The sequence below is a fragment of the Pristis pectinata genome, chromosome 16, assembly GCF_009764475.1.
Source record: "Pristis pectinata isolate sPriPec2 chromosome 16, sPriPec2.1.pri, whole genome shotgun sequence".
NCBI lineage: Eukaryota > Metazoa > Chordata > Chondrichthyes > Rhinopristiformes > Pristidae > Pristis > Pristis pectinata.
The window spans coordinates 7,819,637-7,836,813 of NC_067420.1; the positions used below are offsets into that span (position 1 = coordinate 7,819,637).

Sequence of the window (17,177 nt, forward strand, 5' to 3'; positions counted from 1 at the left end):
AGCTAAAGCTAGTGTGTAACTTTACCATTCTGACAACTTTGTCAAGGTAAATAGAGGGGATCTGGAAGATTTGGATTTGCCACAACCTACACCATAGTGTTGTATCTTAAAGGCTGCTTTTGTTAACACTGGCATTACCTTGTTCTCTTTACAGAAACACCCTCCTAACCATATAGGGTATGAGGGTAACATTGGCTCTGACCAAAAGATATCAAGTGGAGGGGATCATGTTCTGGATGACCATCGTAGACTCAAGTTGCCCAAATCAAACAATGTAATAAATATAACAGTGGCTGCAGAGCTTATATCCCACCCGTACATATCAGTAACACCTCAATACATGCAAGAGGAAATCTTTTTTGAATAATTGGCAGAAATGTAAAGTGGGCAATTTGATTCAGCTGTCTGCACAACAAGCCGAATTAAAGTTCAGGGTTGGAAATTCAGAAGCACCCATTTTTATTCATTTACTCACTCAGATGAAGGCACTGTTGAATCTGTCCAAAGCTGTCTCACTAGAATTAACCATGGCTAATTAATGAAATGTAAGAGGTCAAATTCCATGCTCAAATGGGGTTCTTGGATTTTGGACCCCATGTTGATGAAAGTAGCTTGCATGGGTTAGTGCTCCAGTATCCAAGCTAGTGATCAGGTTGGATTGTGGGCTCTGAGGGGGCATTAAAGGGCCTTGAAGTCTGTGATGTAGGAAGACAGGAGGAAAATGGGGTATTGTTTGAGGGTCCAGGATTGGTGTTGAGGACTAGGAGGTTGGGGCAAGAGAACACTGTGCAGGCTTTGAGCTCAGGAAAAGAGTAAGGTTGGAGAGACGAGGCTGGGAGCAGGAATACTGACGATAATTGTGTGGCTGTTTAGAATTAGTTTTCCCGGAGGTGATCAGGATTGGAAATAGCTGCTGCAAGGCAAACCAAGGTGTCAACTGGGACCAGCAACCAGGATTAGGTCCCTCATTTACATCTGCAAATGATCTAATGCCAGATGGGGAAAAGATTCTTCATCTTTGTCCTTTGCCAAGATAGTGATCACTGCAACTCACAGCAGAAACGTGTGCGTGTACACAAATGGCATTTTGGTCCCCAGACAGTTGCCACAGCAACTAAGCGCAGTTACTAGCAATCCCAATTATTTGTGAAGTGCATGTGCTACGGATACTCAGAATCATTTCCTGTGGCCTTCTATCCCTTGGTTGCTCAGTTGAAGTGAACATCATTCAGCGTTGGAGATGGGGAAATACTTGATTAGTTAGAAAATGGAGGATGGTGAGGGTTTGATAGTTGCCTCTGATATACACTTGGAAGACTCATGTCAGCTCAGGCTGATGGGATAGAACACTTCTTCCTCTTGTTTTATGTTTGACTGTGGCACCACACACAAGGCAGTCACAATGAGGAAACATTCAGAAAACTACCACCACTGCTGACTTTCTCCTCCAGAGTCTGACCCCCTCTCTTTTAGCCGGAATTAGAGATTATTTATTACAGATGCGTTCTGACTCCTACGCTGAGTAAACAAGAGATACAAGAAGTTTATTAAAACAGATGGTGTTGCAAGCTCCATATGGGCTGAAATCTGGATGAGGTACAGAATTATCTGTTGCTACATGCTGCAGAGTACAATTAAGGGAGCTAATTCTCCTAATGATGGTGCAGGATTCTGGGTTACTTTGTGAGGGTAATTGTCAACAATAAGATATCTCAACAAGGACAAAGCAGGGAATATGAACTCTTACATTTCAGTAATTAGCCGTGGTTGATTCTAGTGAGACAATTTTGGACAGATTTATTTGTGCCTTCATCTGAGTCATTTACCTAAGGTGTAAGAAGTTCAGATCCTAGCACCACTCATTACAACCAGAAAAAGAACCACCTATGCCTTCTCTGTATTTCCTGATAAGGTATCTCTTTATTAGTCACATGTTAATTGAAACACACAGTGAAATACGTCTTTTGCATAGAGTGCTCTGGGGGCAGCCTGCAAGTGTCGCCACGCTTCCAGCACCGACATAGCACGCCCACAACTTCCTAACCTGTACGTCTTTGGAATGTGGGAGGAAACCGGAGCACCCGGAGGAAACCCACGCAGACACGGGGAGAACGTACAAAATCCTTACAGACAGCAGCCGGAATTGAACCCAGGTCGCTGGCGCTGTAGTAGTGTTGCGCTAACTGCTACACTACTGTGCCTGCCGGCCAATCCTCTATCTAAGCCAATACGTGAATTCCTATACCACAAGCCTTCTTCTGCAATAACCTTCCATGCACCATCTGATCAGGTGAGATTATTGGAAGGCGTTTGTGCAACTTTCTAAAGGCTGTCTTAGGAAAAACACATTTGAAGATCCAGACCTTAAACCCTGCACAATGCATATAGTCTACCAGCAGCTTATCCTGTCAGGGATTTGCAAGACAACACTGGAGGTACCTCTTCAGTGCTGTGAGCTACTGGTTATCAGTAGCCCAGGTCTCAGGTGGGCAGGGATTACTGCTAAATTGTGCAGAGGGCATGAGAAGGCTACAAAAGCAGAGTATAACATAATATACTCATTTAACCTAATAAACAGAGTATTTTGCTTTTGTAGGGGTAAGTTTAACATTGTCCATTTTGGCAGGAAAATAAAATATGTAAATGGAGAGAAATAGCAGCGTTCTGAGATGCAGAGGGATCTGGCTGTCTTTTAACTGGCTGTCTTTTCAAATAACTGGCAGCCAGTTATTTGAAAAGCTAAAAGAAAGCTAGTTCAACGATATAGGCTGTTGGTTAGACGATGTCTGGGAATGTGAACAATATCGGTCTCCTTTGTCAAGGAAGGATGTTAATGCAGTGGAAACAGTTCAGCGAAGGTTTACCAGACCAATGGGTGCACTGCTGATTGAAGAAAGGTTGTATGGGCTAGGCTTGTGTAAGTTGGAGTTTAGAAGACTGAGAGGTAAAGTTATAGAGTCATACAGCACGGAAGTAGACCCATAGGCCTAACTCGTCCATGCCGACTGAATTGCCAACTTGAGCTAGACCTATTTGCTTGCATTTTGTCCGTATCCATTCAAACCTTTCCTATCTATGTACCTGTCCAAATATCTTTTGAACATTGTAATAGTGCTCACCTTTTCCTCTGGCAGCTCGTTCCATATACCCACCACCCTCTGTGTGAAAACCTTACCCTCTCACCTTAAATCTATGCCCTCTAGTTTTAGATTCCCCTCCTCTGGTAAAAAGACTGTGACCATTCATCTTAAATATGCCCCTCATGATTTTAAATACATCTATAAGGTCACCCCTCAGCCTCCTTCACTCCAGGGGAAAAAGCCCCGCATATCCAGCCTCTCCTAACTCACACCCTCCAGTCCCACCAATGTCCTTGATGGAAACATACAAGATCCTGACGGGTGGATGTTACAGCGTGTGAGAGAATCTAGGACTAGGGTCATTGTTTGAAGATAAGGAGTCAACCATTTAGGATAGAGACAAGGCATTTTTTTTCCTCTTCAAGGGTCATGAGTCTATGGAACTCTCTTGCTCAAAGAACAGTGGAAGCAAAGTCTTTGAATATTTATCAGTCAGAGGAAGATAGATTCTTGATAAGTAAGGGGTGAAAGGTTACTGTGGGTAGACGGGAATGCAGAGATGAGTTTACAGTTGGAGCACCCATGATCTCAGGAAATCGCAGAGGGACCCAGTGCTTGATTTGTATGCTTGTCTGTATAGTGTGTTGTGTAAGGTGAGAATGGAGTCGGGAATGGGTTTCATGGCTAGTGCTTTTTTTAACCATCCCCCAGTCCACTGAGACTCACTGTATTGGCTGAAGCAAGCAAATTTACCACATAGATGAAAACTGGGACTCTCAAGCCTAGCAGGATCCAACAGCAGCAGCAACAACTTGCAGTTATATAGTGTGTTTAAGGTAGTGAAGCCTCCTATCATTTGACAGGAGCATTATCAAACAGACATTTTATGGAGCCACATACTGGTATTAGGACAAGGAAGCGAACTCTACAGAGTACTTTAAAGAGGGGTGGATGGAATTCAAGAGCTTAAGGCTCAAATAGATGAATGCAAGGTTGTCAGTGGTACACCAATTAAAATCAGGGATGTTCAAATGAAGATTGGCAGAGAGCAGTGATCTTAAACTGTTTCGGACAGGTAGTGGTACAATGGAGAGATATGAAGACTACAATATCAGGAGTTATGTTGCAGCTTCATAGAGGTCACTTCTGGAGTATTGCATTCAACTCTGGACATCCCATTATAGGAAGGATGTGGAGGCTTTGAAGAGGGTGCAGAAGAGGTTTACCAGGATGCTGCCTGGATTAGATGGCATGTGCTATAGGAGAGGTTGGACAAACTAAGGTTGCTTTCTCTGGAGCGGTGGAGGCTGAGGGGAGACCTGATAGAAGTTTATAAGATTATGAGAGGCATAGATAGACAGCTGGTATCTTTTCCCCAGGGTTGAAATGTCTAATACTAGAGGGCATGTATTTAAGGTTAGAGGGGGTAAGCTTAAAGGAGATGTGTGGGGGCAAGTTTTTTTTATGCAGAGAATGGTGGGTGTCTGGAATGCATTGCCAGGTATGCTAGTGGAGGCCAATACAGTAAAGGTGGTTAAGAGTCACTTAGACAGGCACATGAATGTGCAGAGAATGGTGGGATTTGGACATCAAATATGTAGGCAAAGGGATTAGTTTAGTTAGGATTTAATGACTTGTTTAATTAGTTTGGCATAACATCATGGACAGAAGAGCCTGTTTCTGTACTGTTCAATGTGAACATTTCAGATAAGGCACTTTTAGTGTGGGCAGTTCTCTTATAGCAAAAAAGAAACGGTACTTTTGAAAAGTTTTCCTTTCATTACTAAACACCATTTTCCTTTTTGACACAGAATCTTATGGCAAAGGCTCTCTACGACAACAAGGCAGAGACACCTGATGAGCTTGCGTTCCGTAAAGGTGACATACTGACGGTGATAGAACAGAATATCAAGGGGGATGAGGGTTGGTGGCGATGCTCCCTGCACGGACGGCAAGGGATTGTACCCGGAAACCGCCTGCAACTGCTCACCGGCTCGCAATACGACATCCCATCTCTGTACCCCTCCCCCTGCTGGACACTGCGCAGGACATCACAGCAAAATATTTACCAGATGCCAACAATACAGCATCAGGGCTCACCCTCGCCTTCCCTCTCTGGGCAGGGGAACAACGTCTACCAGGTACCATCACGGCCTCAGTCTTATGGTCAGTATTACCAAGTGCCAGTGTCATCTGCTGAATACTGTTGGGACAGAGGACAAGCACCTCCACGCCAGGTAAGAAAGTGTCCACTGATTTGATGTTATACCACTGAAAAACGGGACTCAGTATGACCAGGCAGAGAAAGGTCTGATGCACAGCATCTGAGCATTCATGAGCCACATAGCCCGGTGTAGAAAGGACTGATCCATGGACGAAGCAGTCACTAGGGACTGTTTTCCCTGGAGCAAAGGTAGCTGAGAGGTGACTTTATGGAGACTTATAAAATTATGAGGGGTACAGGTAAGGAGGATGGTTTCAGTTTCAGTGGGGTGGCATGGTAGTGTAGTGGTTAGCGCGACGCTATTACAGCGCCAGAAATCTGGGTTCGATACCCGCCGCTGTCTGTAAGGAGCTTGTACCTTCTCCCCGTGTCTGCATGGGTTTCCTCCAGTTTCCTCCCACGTTCCAAAGACGTACGGGTAGGTTAACGTGGGTTTAAAATGGGCGGCGCGAATTCGTTGGGCCGGAAGGTCCTGTTACTGTGCTGTAAATAAAGTTTTAGTTTTAGTATTTTTCCCAGGGCAGGCGAGACTAAAATTAGAGGGCGTAGGTTTGAGGTGAGAGGAGAGAAATTTATAAGGGATCTGAGGGGTAACTTTTTCACACAGAGGATGGTGGGTATAAGGAACAAGCTTCTATAGTGAGGGGAACAGATAACAGATTCTGCAAAACTGACAATGAATCCCGGATGGTGTGTTGCCTCCCTGGTGCCAGGGTACGGGGTGTCACGGACCGGGTCCAGAATATTCTGAGGGGAGAGGGTGATCAGCCAGAAGTCTTGGTACATGTAGGTACCAATGACATAGGTAGAAAAAGAGAAGAGGTCCTGAAGGAGGAATACAAGGAGTTAGGAAGAAAGTTGAGAAGTAGGACCTCTAGGGTGGTAATTTCAGGATTACTACCTGTGCCACGTGCTAATGGAAGTAAGAATAGAAAGATCTGGCAGATGAATGCATGGCTGAGTGACTGGTGCAGGGGGCAGGGCTTCATATTTCTGTATCATTGGGACCTTTTTTGGGGGAGGCATGACCTATTCACTAAGGATGGGTTACACTTAAACTCCAAAGGGTCCGATATCCTGGCGGGAATTTTTAATTTAGCTGTTGGGGAGGGTTTAAACTAATCTGGCAGGGGAATGGAACCCAGGATGTTAGGATACAGGATGTTAGGATAGATAGAAACAAGTCCGAGATAGTGTGTAGTGAGGATGGTAAGAAGGACAGGCAGGTGAAAAGTCAGGATAATTTGCTGAACAATAGAAATACAACAAAATCAATAGCAGATACGTACATATTTAAATGCACGTAGCATTAGGAATAAAGTAGATGATCTAGTGGCACAACTACAGGTTAATAAATACGACATTGTGGCAATCACCGAGTCATGGCTTTATGATGGATGTGATTGGGAACTAAATGTCCAGGGGTATGCAGTGTATAGGAAGGATAGGCGGGTAGGCAGAGGGGGTGGTGTGGCCATGATGGTTAGTAATGATATAAAAGCAATAGAAAGGAAGGACATTGGGTCAGAGGAGGTGGGATCCTTATGGGTGGAGCTAAGAAATAGCAAGGGTGAAAGGACAGTAGTAGCAGTTATATATAGGCCCCCTAATAGCAGTCAGGATGTGGACTATAAGTTGCAGTTAGAAATAGAAAAAGCGTGCCAGAGTGACAACGTGAAGATAATTATGGGGGATTTTAACATGAAGGTGGACTGGGAAATCCAGCAAGGCAGTGGATCTCAGGAGAGTGAGTTTGTGGAATGTCTACGGGATGGCTTTTTGGAGCAACTTGTTGATGAGCCCACCAGGGGATCAGCTGTTTTGGATTGGGTGCTGTGTAACAAACAAGAGGTTATTAGGGAACTAAAGGTAAAGGAACCATTGGGAACTAGTGATCACAATATGATTGAATTCAGTTTCAAATTTGAGAAGGAGAAGCTGATAACTGGTGTATCGATATTTCAGTGGAACTAAGGAAATTACAGTGGCATGAGAGAAGAGTTGGCCCAAATTGATTGGAAGAGTAAGCTAGCTGGAGGGACGGCAGAACAGAAATGGATGGAATTTCTACAAGAAATAAGGAAAATGCTGGATCGATATATTCCAAGAAAAAAGGTTTTGAATGGAAAAAAGGCACAAATGTGGATAACTAGAGAGGTTAAGGCGAAAATAAGAGAAAAAGGGAGGGCATACAAGGAAGCAAAAATTAGTGGGAAAACAGAAGACTGGGAAACTTTTAAAAACCTGCAGAAAGAAACTAAGAAGGTCATTAGGAAAGAAAAGATGAATTAGGAAAGGAAGTTGACAGATAACATTTGAAAGGATACTAAGAGTCTTTTTAAGTATGAGGAGTAAAAGAAAGACGCGGGTTGATATAGGACCAATTGATAATGGTGCGGGAGAGATTATAATGGATGATAAAGAGATGGCAGAGGAACTAAATGAGTATTTTGCATCGGTCTTCACTGTGGAGGACATCAGCAATATACCGGTTAGTCAGGGGTCTCACGGAACGGAACTGAGTTCAGTTAAGATTACTAGACAGAGGGTGCTAGGAAAGCTAAATGGACTAAAGACTGATAAGTCTGCTGGACCGGATGAGGTGCATTCCTGGGTTCTGAAGGAGGTGGCTTTGGAGATTGTGGAGGCACTGGTGATAATTTTCCAGGAATTGATAAGACTCCGGCATGGTTCCGGAGGACTGGAGGGTTCTGGAATGTAGTTCCGCTGTATAAGAAAGGTGGGAGGCAGCATAAAGGAAATTACAGACCTATTAGTCTGACATCGGTGGTGGGAAAGTTATTGGAATCGATCCTCAAGGATGAGGTTATGGAATACCTAGAGGTGCAAGGCAAGATAGGCCCAAGCCAACATGGTTTCGTGAAGGGAAGATCCTGCCTGACCAACCTATTGGAGTTTTTTGAGGAAATCTCAGGTAGGGTGGATAAGGGAGAGGTGGTAGATGTTGTGTATTTAGACTTTCAAAAGGCCTTCGACAAGGTTCTGCACAAGAGGCTGATGAATAAGATGAGAGCTCATGTAATTACAGGTAGGATAACAGAATGGGTGGAGCATTGGCTGGTTGGCAGAAAGCAAAGGGTGGGAATAAAAGGATCTTGTTCTGGTTGGCTACCGGTTACTAGTGGTGTTCTGCAGGGGTCGGTGTTGGGGCCGCTTCTTTTTACCCTGTACATTAACGATTTGGATGATGGAGTAAGTGGTTTTGTGGCTAAGTTTGCAGATGACACCAAGGTAGGTGGAGGAGTAGAGAGTATTGAGGAGACAGGAAGGTTGCAGAGAGACCTAGATAGTTTAGGAGAATGGGCAAGGAAATGGCAGATGAGATTCAATGTTGAGAAATGTGCTGTTGTACACTTTGGAAACAGAAATAAACGGGCAGATTATTATCTAGAAGGGGAGAAAATTCAAAGTACGGAAGTACAAAGGGACTTGGGGGTACTCGTGCAGGATACCTTAAAGGTTAACCACCAGGTCGGATCGGCGGTAAGGAAAGCGAATGCTATGTTGGCATTCATTTTGAGAGGTATAGTGTAGAAACATAAGGAAGTGTTGATGAGGCTCTACGGGGCACTAGTGAGGCCTCATTTGGAATTCTGTGTGCAGTTTTGGGCCCCATATCTTAGGAAGGATGTGCTGATGTTGGAGAGGGTTCAGAGGAGATTTACGAGGATGGTTCCCGGAATGAAAGGGCTTACATATGATGAGCGTTTGTCGGCTCTTGGACTGTACTCACTGGAGTACAGAAGAATGAGAGGGGACCTCATAGAAACATTTCGAATGTTGAAAGGACTGGACAGAATAGATGTGGTTAAGCTGTTTCCCTTGGTGGGTGAGTCCAGGACCAGAGGACACAATCTTAGAATTAGAGGGTACAGGTTTAAAACAGAGATGAGGAGAAATTTCTTTAGCCAGAGGGAAGTGAATTTATGGAATTCCTTGCCACGTACAGCAGTGGAGGCCCGATCATTGGAGGCGTTTAAGGAGGAGATAGATAGATATCTAATTAGTCAAGGTATCAAGGGATATGGGGATAAGGCCGGAAATTGGGGTTAGAATAGTTTTTTTTCGCTCATGGAGCAGACATCCCCCCCCCCCCCCCCCCCCCCATTTCTCATTTCTTTTTTCTTTTTTTTCTTTTTCCCCTTTTCTTTGGAGCAGACTCGATGGGCCAAATGGCCTACTTCAGCTCCCTTGTCTTGTGATCTTGTGAAGCTACCAGAGAAAGTGGTAGAGGTACAGTTACAACATTTAAAAGACACTTGGACAGGAGCGTGGATAAGGCAGGTTTAGAGGAATTTGGGCCAAATGCAGGCAAATGGGATTAGAGTATATAGGCATCTTCTTTGACATGGACGAGTGGGGCTGAAGGGCCTGTTTCCATGCAGAACAACTCTATGAATCTCGCACTGTATCTAAGATTCATCATTTATTAGTAGCATTGAATTTTCTGATCCAAGGATGACCTGGAAATTGGTGGTGTTACTGATAGTGAAGGGGGTAATTTTAGCCTACTGACCAGCCGGTAAGAAGGTTGTACAGTTAGGACAGGCTGCTACAATCAGAAAGTCATAGATTCAAAGAGTCATACAGCATGGAAACAGGCCCTTCGGCCCAACTGGTCCATGCTGACAAGATTCCCATCCAAGCTAGTCCCATTTGCCAGCGTTTGGCCCAAATCCCTCTAAACCTTTCCTCTCCAGGTACCCGTCCAAGCACCTTTTAAATGCTGTTAATGTAATCATCTCAACTACTTCCTCTGGCAGCTCGTTCCATAGGTTGACCACCCTCTGGGTGAAAAAGTTGCCCTCAGGTTCCTATTAAATCACTCCCCTTTTGCCCTAAACCTATGTCCTCTAGTTCTTGATACCCAACCCTGGGAAAAAGACTGTGCGCATTAGCCCTCATGATTCCACACACGTCTATAAGATCACTCATCATTCTCTGATGCTCCAATGAATAAAGTCCTAACCTGCTCAACCTCTCTCCATAACTCAGTCCCTAGAATCCTTGCAACATTCTCGTAAATCTCCTCTCCACTCTTTCCAGCTTAATGGCGTCTTTCCTATAGCAGGGTGAGCAAAAGTGTACACAAAATTCCAAATGCAGCCTCACCAACACCTTGTACAACTGCAACATAACATCCCAACTTCTATACTCAATGCCCTGACTGACGAAGGCCAGCGTGCCAAGTGCCTTCTCACCACCCTGTCTACCTGTGATGCCACTTTCAGGGAACCATGTACTTGTACTCCTGGGTGCCTCTGTTCTACAACACACCCTAGGGACCTACACAATAGCGTGACGCTATTACAGCGCCAGAGACCCGGGTTCAATTCTGGCCACTGACTGTAAGGAGTTTGTACATTCTCCCCGTGTCTGCGTGGGTTTCCTCCAGGTGCTCTGGTTTCCTCCCACGTTCCAAAGGCATATGGGTTAGGAAGTTGTGGCATGCTATGTTGGTGCCGGAAGCGTGGCGACACTTGCGGGCTGCCCCCAGAACACTCCACGCAAAAGGTGCATCTCACTGTGTGTTTCAATGTACATGTGACTAATAAAGATATCTTACCTTATCTTAATGTTTAAGATTTTGGACAGAAGGGGTTAATTGCATATCAGAGCCCTGTGATGGTGAATTTGAGAAACCATCTATAATAAAAACTCATAAAATGCGACACAGGTAACTTCAAACCTTTAAAGGCAATGGGGAAACAACGGCCCAGAAACTTGCTGAGTCCGTAAGGACTTGCCCCCTCTCCCACAACTCCTGCATTCATGTGTTCCATGCTGCAACAGCAGGCTGGTATTGGTATTGGTTTATTATTGTCATTTGTACCGAGGTACAGTGAAAAGCTTGTCTTACAAACCGATTGTACAGGTCAATTCATTACACAGTGCAGTTACATTGAGTTAGTACAGCGTGCATTGATGCAGTACAGGTAAAAACAATAACAGTACAGAGTAAAGTGTCACAGCTACAGAGAAAGTGCAGTGCAATAAAGTGCAAGGTCACAACAAGGTAGATCGTGAGGTCATAGTCCATCTCATTGTATAAGGGAACCGTTCAATAGTCTTAATCACAGTGGGGTAGAAGCTGTCCTTAAGCCTGGTGGTACATGCCCTCAGGCTCCTGTATCTTCTACCTGATGGCAGAGGAAGAGAAGGGAGAATGTCCCAGGTGGGTGGGGTCTTTGATTATGCTGGCTGCTGCACCAAGACAATGAGAGGTAAAGACAGAGTCCAAGGAGGGGAGGCTGGTGTCCGTGATGCACTGGGCTGTGTCCACAACTCTCTGCAGCTTCTTGCAATCCTGGGCAGAGCAGTTGCCGTACCAAGCTGTGATACATCCAGATAGGATGCTTTCTATGGTGCATCAGTAAAAGTTGGTGAGAGTCAAAGGGGACAAACCAAATTTCTTTAGCCTCCTGAGGAAGTTGAGGCACTGGTGAGCTTTCTTAGCTGTGGCATCTACGTGATTTGACCAGGACAGGCTGTTGGTGATGTTCACTCCCAGGAACTTGAAGCTCTCAACCCTCTCAACCTCAGCACCATTGATGTAGACAGGTGCATGTACACCACCCCCTTTCCTTGAAAATGATAAAGGTCAGGAGTGAGAGGAAAGAGACACAGAGAGGCCATCCTTCAAAGCGTTCCCTTGGCTTTACCTCAGCCACACACAAACACATTCACCTTTCTCTTCCCACACGTGTCAATGCTTGCCAACATGCTCATGTGTGATTGGGAATACGTGCCAGAACTGTGGTATCCTGGGAGACACTTTATTATAGGAATGGATGTGGGGGATTCCAAGAGCGGTGTTTGATGAGACTGTGGCAGGAAGATCATGTATCTGGAAATCATTGAAGGACATTTCTTTTAAATAATTTCTTGTAGATTACATACACTTCTGCCAGTACAAACAATGAACAGTTGGATCTTTCAGAGATCAACATCTGTATGAATATACTTCTTGGATGATGACAAGCCAGTGGGGTTTCATCAGGAAATGATCACCAGTATGATCCACATTGCATAATTTTTGTAGGATTTGTACATAAAGGCTGAAGATAATCCAATTTCCAGAATTCTATTCATCAGTAGAATATATCTTTGTGGAGAATTTCCTCAAATGTCTTCCTCTGCTGATCTATCATTTTATCTAGTAGATGTTTCCAACCCACATTAATCAACCGTGCATTAGAAGATGCCTTTATAAACATTTAAGGCACAAGTTTCGACCTTGCTTTCTCGCTCTCAAGCAAGATGTGAAATTCGATCATGTTATGGTCACCCTTTCCCAGATTTGTTACCATTTGATCATTAAATAACCGGGTCAGATCAAAAAATAGCCTGGTTGGATCCTGACAGTATTGTTCTAAGAAATTGTGCCAAATATACTCAATGAACTCCATTTGAAAATTCTGCTAAAATATAGAATCAAATACCACGATAAGGATAAGATATATTTATTAGTCACATGTACATCGAAACACACAGTGAAATGCATCTTTTGCGCAATGTTCTGTGGGCAACCTGCAAATATGAATCATAAATCTTGACAACAAATCCATTCAAAGCCCCCCCCCCCAGTAACAAATCTAATCAAAATAACAGTAACAAATCCATTCAAAAACTCAGTAAGAAATCCAATCTGAACCCCCAGCAGCAAATATCATTGTCAACTCCAGCTTGGAACAGCCAATTTTCAATACATCTCACCCTAGGATCAATCTGTTGTATGAATAAATCCTTTATCTGGGTCTAAATCCTGGTACTTCCTAACACAAGGGAGTACCTTCACCAGAAGGACTGCAGCAATTCCCCTCACCTTCTCACAGGCAATTGGGGCTGTGCTTTGAATGTTTGTTTCCTGAAGAATCGATTATCCTCAGAGTGAATCGTAGCTGGAACAGTCTGTCTCTGAGTCAACCCCACTTGGGAACAGCCTCACAAACAGGTGCCTGCAGTATTAAATCAACATCATTCCAAAAGTTGCCTATGGGCTTCCTGTTGTCCACAAAGTTGGTCAGAGGTTGGTGTCTCCAAGTGAATTCCAAACTTGGTGCAACCATTGAGCCAAAGAATCGAGGAGAGACTGGGAGACTTCATGAAGAGTGAGGGTCACATGAGAAGGGGAGAGTGCCGGATTAGGCTGTGAGACAATTCCCTATTTACCGTCCCTTAAACTAATTTTGCATATGATTCTGAGTGAGTTAATCGCCAGTTTATTTTGAGGAAGAACCTACTGGATCCAACTGGGGAGCTTAGTTTGGGTCAGTCTGCTTGAGGTTTGATAGGTAGAGAGTTCTCCAGGACTCTGCCTAAGTGGGTGGGAGATAATGTTCGGTTAGAGCCATCAGCATTATTAAAAGCTGTGTGCTCTGCAGAGCACCGGTCAAGATCTCAAAACCGAGAAGTTAGGAGCAGGGGTTCCACCCCTTAGCCCATCAAGTATCAAGTGTACATCAGGGTAGTGTGTACATCAGGGTGGTGTGTACATCAGAGTGGTGTGAACATCAGGGTGGTGTGTATGTCAGGGTAGTGTGTACATCAAGGTGGTGTGTACATCAGGGTGGTGTGTACATCAGAGTAGTGTGTACATCAGGGTGGTGCGTACATCAGGGTGGTGTGTACATTGTTGGGAGACTAGAGGACAGGAAGGCAGGCAACATGAGAGTGTTAATGAAAGTTCCATTTCTCAGCATCATTGTCCTTCACCGTAGACCTGTGAGCCAGATGTTTAGTTGGATGGATTGTTTGGCGATGTACTTGTTTACTTGTATTCAATGGATTTCCATGTTTTTTACCTGCAGGTGTTTACACTTCCCAGAATGGGTCATGCCTTCAGCCTGAACTCCATGTCAGGACCTTTTGCGGATGCCTATGATATCCCATCATCCCACGTTCCCAGAACCCAGGGCAGTCAGGTAATGTAAAGAAATCCCAATTGCATGGACCATCAGTACTTACCCTGGGCAAAGGGGCCTTGATACCAACAACTGAGGATGGGTTCTGGCTTGTCCAGCATCAGCCACACACCCACAAAGAACCTGATGGGTGGCTTCTGGACTATAAATCAGAACCTGCATAAGTCACAACTCTCACATAAGACACTTCACTTTGCCAGTTGCAGAACAATTACCAGCTTACATACATGCTTGCCCAAGAGGCAAATCTTTGTCATCAGCCAGTCACCCTTAGTAACATCAAAGTAGGTCCCACAATTGATCTCGATCCAATGTGTCTTGAATACCCCCAGCAATCAACACCAGTGTGTGGCTGATATTAGTTAACCCTGCACCCTTGAATAGTTAAACTTTTGGAATATTAACACTGGTTGAAATTTAACAATGTTAATCTAAAGCAAAGCAGAGCTGGACAATACCAGCACAAAGACATGATTGAGAAGTACTGAATTGAAAAACAAATTTAAATTTATGGAAATCTCTTCAAATTACCGTTTCAATTTGCATCTTAATACGTCCAACCATTTTTCAAATTTCAGTGGTCACTCTCATGTACAGATAATTTATGCACATATTTGATCTTGGCATTTCTCCAGTTTTGGTTCGGTTCTATCAGTCATCTTCCTGTTGTCCACAAGTTGGCCAGGGGTCAGTGTCTCCAATTTTTCATAAAGTGGATTCTAAAACTTGGCCCAGCCATTAAGACAAAGAACTGAGGAGAGGCTGGGTGTCTTTGTGAAGCTTGAGGGTCACATGAGAAGGGGAGAGCACTGGATTGGGCTGGGAGTCGGTCCATCTTACCATCTGATCACACAGTACATGCCCACAAATTGGAATGCACCTATATTTGGTGCCCTTAGAAAATAAGATTCCTTCAAATAAAATTGTGCAATGGACCAAACTCCAGTGGGAAAGGCAGTTCACACCTAGATACCAGCACTAGAACAGGTCTTGGATGATTTTCGATAGGACTTACTCAATTCAGTGCAGTTCCAAGTAATTTGTAGTGTAACAATCAAAGAGGGGTGTGAGTCCTTAAAGGCACACACCCCTTGGCAGCCTAGAGCAATACGCACTGGAGCTGCTACAGAAGAGAGAGGCTGCAGGGAATTGGGAGACAATCCAATGTTCATCCAAAGAGAATGGCAACAGGATCAATTCCTGGAGGAAGGTCCTGTGTTTTGTGGGGGCTGGACCATCAATCTGGACAGCCTGGCAGGAGAGGGCTGCAATAGTCTCCTTCAGGGGTGAGAATCCCCAGACAATGGACCAATGCTGAAAGAAATGTCTTCACGGGCTATGTGAAGATGTAATGCCCATCAGTGTGTAAACCACAGATCCTCACAGGGAAGTATATTTTATGCAGAAATCTCAGTTCTTTTAGCAAGATATTACCCACCAGGAAGTACAGAGATGTGGTAGCAAGCAGTAACTGGACCAAGGGATCCTGTAAAGCAGCATGTGAGGGAACTTTCTGAGTCATCTGGGCTCCCGTACTTGTGTGTTGTGTTAGTAATGGTGGTAATGATTGGAGTTTGGTCTTGCGGTGGTGTCTATGACATTACGGACACCTTATGGTTGCTGACTCCAGCCAAAGGCAGATATGATGGACTGAATATACGTAATTGTCTGTAAAGTCTTCATCCTCCAAGGACTGGGAACCTGAATTCCAGTATTTTTTTGCTGGTGGATTCACCGCCAGTGGATTCTGTTCAAGAAACAGGCCACTTGTAGCCAGGAGAGGAGAGGGGTAGGCGGGGGCAGGAAGGGGGGTATCGAGGAATGGGAGAGAGCAGAAGCCCAAGGCAAGGGAAGGGGAAAAGAGGGGAAATTACTGGAAGAGTGGCAAATGGGGGCCAGGAAAGTTATCAATGAGGTCAGGAAGAGGGGAAGATAGAGAGTGGTGCATAGATACAGATAAAGGGTAATCAGGGAGGGTTGAATGAGGGCAGGAAGACTGACAGACAGGGACAGGAAAAGGAGTAAATAAGATTGGGGGGGTAAATAATAGTGATAAATGGGGACCAGGAGAGGGTTAAATTAGTAGTAATAGTGTGGGGGATGAATTCAAGTAAGTGTATAAGAAATTGTTTTTATCTCAGTATGTTGAGGAGCCAATGCAGGAACAGGCTGTCGATTCTGGAACTGTTTCCACAGATTGGAAGGTAGCAAATGTAACCCCCACAATTTAAAACACAGAGAGAGGGAGAAAGCAGGGGACAATAGACCAGTCAGCCTGACATCAGTAAAAAGGAAAATGCTGGAACCTGTTATCAAGGAAATAATAATAATTTACCTGGAAAACAATAATATGACTGGACAGAGTTGATATGGATTTATGAAAGGGAAGTCATATTTGACGGAATTTTTCGAGCTTGTAACTATCAGAATAGATAAGGGGAAAATAGATGATGTGATGTAATATGACCTTCAGGAGGCCTTCAGTAAGGTGCCACACATGAGTGTCACAGATTGAGGATCGGTTCATGGATGGAGGAACAAAGGGATCATTTTCAGTTTGGGAGGTTGTGACCAGTGGGACTCTGCAGGGATCGGTGCTGGGACCTTGGCTGCTCACAATCTCCATCCATGGTTTGGACGAGGGGCCCGAGTGTTATATATGTGAGTTTGCTGATGACACAGAGCTGTGTGGGAGTGTGGACTGTGAGGAGGGGTACTGGTATTGGTTTATTATTGTCACATGTACCGAGATACAGTGAAAAGCTTTTGTTCATTGAGGTAGTAAAAAGTACATCTAGGTAGTAAAGAGAAACCAAGTGCAGAATGTAATGTTACAGTTACAGAGAAAGTTCAGTGCAGGTGAATAAATAAAGTGCAAGGGCCACAATGAGGTCGATTGGGAGATCAAGAATTCATCTTTAGTGTATG

At 44.3% G+C, this 17,177-nt stretch overlaps 1 protein-coding gene across 1 annotated transcript in view; it reads left to right on the top strand.

Annotated features, from left to right (window-relative positions):
* Positions 1-17,177, top strand: part of cass4 (Cas scaffold protein family member 4) — an 80,438-nt gene that overhangs the window by 39,897 nt on the left and 23,364 nt on the right. Inside the window, 2 exon segments of the mRNA XM_052031663.1 lie at positions 4,892-5,317; positions 14,136-14,249. Of these exon segments, the coding sequence (XP_051887623.1) occupies positions 4,892-5,317; positions 14,136-14,249 (540 nt within the window).